Genomic DNA, 6,000 nt, shown 5'->3' with positions numbered 1-6,000 from the left:
GAACCCAGTTTCAAGTCCCACACCCAGGGATCCCCCTGATGGGCAGCATAAATCCGCGTTCCCTACTGCTGTCCTCAAGAGCTGTAGCCCCTGTGACCAGTGTTCCCTTCTCCCATCACAGCTCTGTTTTGCTGGTGCCTGGCCTGGGACTCCTTGTCTTGCACAGGAGACTGGACTGGACGGCAAACACGTGCTAACAGTGGCTATAGGCAACTTTATTTCCACAACTAATTCAATTTCAGCATTTGTGTGCGTGCAGAGGAGGAAGATGGGCAGGAGAGAGGACACCTTTGACCCTGAGGCTGCCTTTGGATCAGCAGGCACTGCCCCAGTGTGAAGTGGTCATGGCCCACTGCACCCTGCACTGGATCTTGTTCATCCTCCTGCTTCTGTCTTGTTCCCCATGAGGCTCTGCAGCATCTGGTGCACCTGAGTGAGGAAGTGCTGCAGTATCTCGTAGGGGTGTGGCGTGGGAAATAGAGAGTCTGTTGGCATTGGCTCCACAGAGAAATTTAAGGGCCAGGCTATCTCTGGCATGGTTGCTGCAGTTGGCTGATAAGTACTGGCTGGAGTAGAGCAGCCTGCCTCTGTTGGTGTTGGTGTGGGCGGCACAGAGGGGGTTGTGCTGAAGGTTGGCTCTGGTGTTGGAGCCTCCGTGACAGTTGTCTGTGGACATGCAGTGGTAGTAGAGGTGGAGCAGCCTGATGGTGTTGGTGTTGGTGTTGGTGTTGGTGTTGGCTGCTCAAGAGGCATTGAGATGCAGGGTGACTCTGGCGCTGAAGTGGCTGTCACAGGTGGGCACACGCCCATCTGGAACAGGATCCAGTTGTAGAAGTACTGAGTGGAGGTGTAGACTCCGGGCTGTTTGGCTTTGGCACAGCCTTTCCCCCAGCTGGTCACTCCAACCAGCCAGAAGTAGCTGGCACGGTTGTCTTTGCACACCAGAGGCCCTCCACTGTCACCCTGCAACACAGGAAGGACGATTAGGGTGGCTGCTCTTGCACATTCATACACCTCAGACATGATGCATAAATTCCATTCAAACACAGGATTCTGTCTGGGCATCATCAACTTCTTCCTCGGAATCCTGACGGTGTCTTCAGGGCTGAGTGAGGTGGGAAGAAGTTTGTTTCTTCTGATAATGGAGCAATAAATTCTCTTTCTTTGAAAGATTTAGGTGTCCTGTGGCTGCTATCTCAGTGTGAGTATCTCATTCCTTTCTTTAAAAAAATATCCCACATACATAGTTTCTATTTTAACATTATTAGTTTCTATTATTTAACATTATTTCTATTTTAACATTTTGACCTTATAACCCTCCATTTTAACATTATGTCATAACCTAAAACTACATTTAACACACTACTTGAGAAAATTAATACAGCATCACTTTCTAACATAACACATATAATGGTCATTTTAATATTTGCGAAAATGATAAAATAGGCATTTTTCAGAATCAAAAAAGTGAAGTCCTACCTGGCAGGTGTCCATGGCACCCCGTGGGTAGCCAGCACACAGGTTGTGGGTGTGGATGGCCCCGGCGTACCAGCGGCTGCTGTTGACCAGCCGAATGTCCATGAGCCGGACCTTGGCTTCCTGCAGGACATCGCTGGCACCCTGAGCTGGGAGCACAGCAAGGAGTGAGCACCCAGCAGCTCCCTGACACCTCCACTCCCCTGTCTGGTGTTTTGAGGAGATAACCCAAAACTCCACAGCTTTGTGGAAGTTGTAAAGCCGGTATGTTTATTATAGCACCGGACACATGTGGAGATTGCTCTCCTTAAAAGGCATGTGTACCTGTGGGAACTTCAGGTCCCTTTTTATCCCCCTCTCAAATGCATATGCATACAATTTCACAATAGGTTCATACATATTCATTTTTATGAATTTCGTGTGACATTTGCTGCTAGTTCTTCTTTATCAGAAAGAATTCCTAGGTCAGGTTGACCTGCTCTCACAGCAGTTTCTGTCTCTCTCTATGACTTTCTGTCTCCCCCCCTTATCTCTGTCCTTCACTGAATTGCTGAGCCTAGGCCTTGCAGTCAGGCTACAGAGCTATGTTTCAAACTACAGACATAACACAAAGGTGTACATTTCACCTAAATCAAAATGGGTTTCTACCCTGGAAAATTTCCACTTTGCCTCACTGGGGGTGAAGTCATTCCCCTTTGACGCCAGCCAGGGGTCTCTGTACAAATCATGAATGGGATGGGGCTGCTGTGGAAAGTGCCTTAAGCTGTTTTATTTTCCAGCATCACTCTCAGTACGTGGTTATGATAATGGGAAGATGCTAGCAGCTCACATCTCAGGCAGCAGACTAAGAACTTAAGGTAACAACTCACTTTATAAGTTTTTCGACCAATCACACAAGGCAAAAGCACATTGACAGTAGTTCCATCCAATCACTATCAGCACACGTACCTTTGGTTAAAACAATGCTTGCTTATTTCAAATACAATACTTGTAAGCTTTACACAGAGCTCCAATATTAAGCTTCAAACTTCTTAATATTTTGCTAGATAAACTTTTCTGTAGCTTAGAGAGTTATTTTAGACAAGCGTTAATACACAGACCATTGTTCTATTTGCCCTTGCTTTTCTACAGTTGAAATAATTTTTCTGCTTACTTATCTCATGGCTGCTGCTTAGCTTTAATCACAGTTCTGCTGCCTCTGGGGCCTGCCTTTTGCAGCTTTCCCAAAACCCTCTGATTTTGTGGATTCCCACACCCAGGGCTTGGCTTTGCTTCTGGAGCAGCTGTTGAAGGGCTGTACCCTATAGGAATGTGCCCTCTGCTGATGGACTGACAAAACTATCCTTTGTCTCCTTGTTTGTCTTATCTCTCTCTTTGAGTGACCACATTCACACCTCCCTGGGAGGGGACATTGCTGATAACAGCTATTGAATGTCCCTGCATGGCTGATAAGAACTGTAACATCCCATTGGGAGATGTGAGCCCAGAGGGAGGAGCCAAGCATTGCTACCCAGATATAATCCAGAGGTTCTGAGACACCAGCACGGCTTCTGCACTGGATTCCCCAGAGGAGCAGCAGCTGCCTCTTCCTCCACTGGATCTTCAGAGGAAGAACACATCCTTCTCTACAGATCCCCCTGCTCCAACAGAGCCACCCCTGACACTGCATTAAGGCTGCAGCCACAATTCCAATGGCACTGCCACCAACACCCTGACCCACAGGGTGTCAGGTTGGGTTCTGACTCTGTCACTGTTGTTCTAGTGTACTGCATTATTTATTTTATCCTTTTATTTTTTTTCCTTCCCTATTAAAGAACTTTTATTTCCTGCTGCCATATTTTTTTGCCTGAGAGCCCCTTAATTTAAAATTTATAGCAATTCGGAAGGGTGGGGATGGTTTACACTCTCCATTTCAGGGGAGGCTCCTGCCTTCCTTAGCAGACTCCTGGCTTTCCAAACCAAGACAGCCCAGCTCACCCACAGGCTGGAATAAGTGAATTTTTGGAAACTCACCTTTAGCACTGGCAGAACTCCATCCAGCAATGTAGCAGGTTTTCAGCTCCGACACCGTGAGCGAGGCGTTGGGCACGCAGGCGAGCTGCACGTAGTCGCTGCACTCCACAGGCTCGTCCAGCTCCAGCAGGGCAATGTCGTTCTGCTGGGAGTCAGCTGTGTACTCCTGGTGGGCCAGCAGCCTCTTGACGTGGCGCACCTGAGCCTCGGGGCCCAGGTGGCTCAGCTGGGTGGCCCCGATCAGCACGCGCCACTTGGTGACGTTCCTGCAGGGCACAGACAGGGCTGAGAGTGAGCAGAGCTGGGTGCTGGTGATGCCTTAGGATTTGAGCTTTTGTGTTTTTTCATCTGTGACCGTGTTCACAGGGGTCTTAGGATGAGGGAAGAGGTGAGGATCTGACTCCATGTTTCAGAAGGCTTGATTGTCACAGACATCTTTTCATTAAAAGCCCTTCCTTAGGATTTTTCCATTCTGAGAAGCTGAGAGGCCTCAGAAACAGAATGTAAGCAATGGTTATCTGCTGCTGTGGAATGCAACAGGTGCATCTGTGATTGGTCTCATGTGGTTGTTTCTAATTAATGGCCAATCACAGTCAGCTGGCTTGGACTCTCTGTCCGAGACACAAACCTTTGTTATTCATTCCTTCTTTTTCTATTTTATTCTTAGCTAGCCTTCTGATGAGAACTTTTTCTCCTATTCTTTTAGCATAGTTTTAATGTAATATATATCATAAAATAATAAATCAAGCCTTCTATAACATGGAGTCAGATCTATGTCGCATCCCTCATCCTAAGATCTCTGTGAACACCGTCACATCTTGATTTATTATTTTATGATATATATTACATTAAAACTATACTAAAAGAATAGAAGAAAGGATTTTGTGGGAATCTACAAAATTAGAGGGTTTTGGGAAAGCTGCAAGATGCAAGCTTTAGATACAGCAGAACTGTGGGCCAGAATAAAGCTCTGGATCCAAACCCTCCATCAGAACCTGACTCCTTTACTTCACCATCGCCTTAAAGCTTCTCTGCCAGAGGGAAACCCAAGGAGCAGCCCCTGTTATAGGGGGAAGCTCCATCCCAGCACCACCAGAGCTCCTGCAGGCCTGCACTTGTCCACACAGGCCCAGCTGCAGCACCCAGCCAGCCAAAAGTGTCTGTGGGGTGAAACACCACACACCCAGCCAGCCAAAAGTGTCTCTGGGGTGAAACACCACACACCCAGCCAGCCAAAAGTGTCTGTGGGGTAAAACACCACAGTGCCGCTATTTGGTTTGGCCCCAAGGCCCAGACAAACTCAGGCACGTCCTGTCTGGCTACATTGGTAATTATTCCAAAATCTCCTCCTTACCTGGCCTGGAGGAAGCAGTGTGCTGCTGTGAGGACCCACTGTGGGCTGATGAGGGACCCTCCACACGTGTGGCCGCTGCCATCTTTCCTGGGGTCCTGGATGCTGACAATCCAGGGCCAGGCCCCGGGCAGGGCCCCTGCGCCAGCCATGATTCTGTAGTCAGCAGTTATGGAGTCGTAGTCAGCCATGGGCCGCTGCCCACAGGTCCCTCTGGAAGCACAAAGTCATTATTAGACTAGGTGTGTTTAACAAAAGCCTGGATGTGGAACTGGGTGCCCGGGTTTAGTTGAGGTGTCAGGGAATGGGTTGGACTCGATGATCTTGAAGATCTCTTCCAACCCAGTGATTCTGTGATTTCCCCCAGCTCTGCTGGGTGCCATCCCTGGATGTATTTAAAACAAGCCTGGATGTGGCACTGGGTGCCAGGGTCTAGTGGAGAAGATGTTGGGGTTGAGTTGGATTCAATGATCTCGGGGGTCTCTTCCAACCTGGTCATTCTGTTCTGTCCTTTGTGCTCACACCATTCCCACAAGGTCATTTCCTCTGCAGGACAAGAGGACAAGAGGACCAGGACAGGAGGACACAGCCTCCAGCTGTGCCAGGGGGAGTTTAGGCTGGAGATCAGGAAAAAATCCTTCACAGAAAGAGGGAGTGGGCACTGGAATGTGCTGCCAGGGAGGTGGGCACTGCCCTGGAGGTGTTTAAACAAGCCTGGATGTGGCACTGGGTGCCAACGTTTAGTGGAGAAGATGTTGGGGCTGGGTTGGACTCAATGATCTTGAAGGTCTCTTCCAACCCAGTGATTCTGTTAATTCTGTGAATTCTGTGATTACTGCCCTGCCCAGCACCTTCTGCTGCCCATTCTGGCTCCTTTGCCCCCTCCCAGATGGGGTTTGGGGTGTGACAATGGGGGACAAGCCCCCTCCCAGAGCCTGGGGCCATACCTGCAGTTGTCCCAGGTGCCATGTGCAGGTGTGTACAGAGCCAGGAGGATGAGGAGGTACAGCAGGCTCATCACTGCCAGCTGAAAGAAACAAAGGCTTGTCTCTTCCAGGGCAGCCTGTGAGCCGAGTGCCCGCAGCAGCTGCACTGCCCCTGGCACCTGCAGCCCTGGGGCTGATGTCACAGACTGGGTGGTTCCAGGTTCTGGGCACGGT

The 6,000-nt window shown here is 49.2% G+C and overlaps 1 protein-coding gene across 1 annotated transcript; it reads right to left on the bottom strand.

The window, feature by feature from the left end:
• Positions 1-219: 219 nt before the first annotated feature.
• Positions 220-5,872, bottom strand: LOC135458550 (acrosin-like). The gene is made up of 5 exons (XM_064733761.1): positions 5,788-5,872; positions 4,844-5,053; positions 3,490-3,755; positions 1,480-1,625; positions 220-963 (listed from the first exon to the last, which is right to left on the bottom strand). The coding sequence occupies exons 1-5, from the start codon at positions 5,856-5,858 to the stop codon at positions 376-378; spliced, it is 1,281 nt and encodes a 426-aa protein (XP_064589831.1). The 5' UTR covers positions 5,859-5,872; the 3' UTR covers positions 220-375.
• Positions 5,873-6,000: the final 128 nt, after the last annotated feature.

Source organism: Zonotrichia leucophrys, chromosome 27 (assembly GCF_028769735.1).
Source record: "Zonotrichia leucophrys gambelii isolate GWCS_2022_RI chromosome 27, RI_Zleu_2.0, whole genome shotgun sequence".
NCBI lineage: Eukaryota > Metazoa > Chordata > Aves > Passeriformes > Passerellidae > Zonotrichia > Zonotrichia leucophrys.
This window is presented reverse-complemented; position numbering and strand designations above follow the sequence as displayed.

Coding starts and splice junctions, on each gene's coding strand:
- LOC135458550 (XM_064733761.1), bottom strand. CDS start 5,858: ATGAGCCTGCTGTACCTCCTCATCCTCCTGGCTCTGTACACACCTGCA. Junction 5,054..5,787: donor GGCACCTGGGACAACTGCAG/GTATGGCCCCAG, acceptor TTGTGCTTCCAG/AGGGACCTGTGGGCAGCGGC. Junction 1,626..3,489: donor GAGTTCTGCCAGTGCTAAAG/GTGAGTTTCCAA, acceptor CTGTGCTCCCAG/CTCAGGGTGCCAGCGATGTC.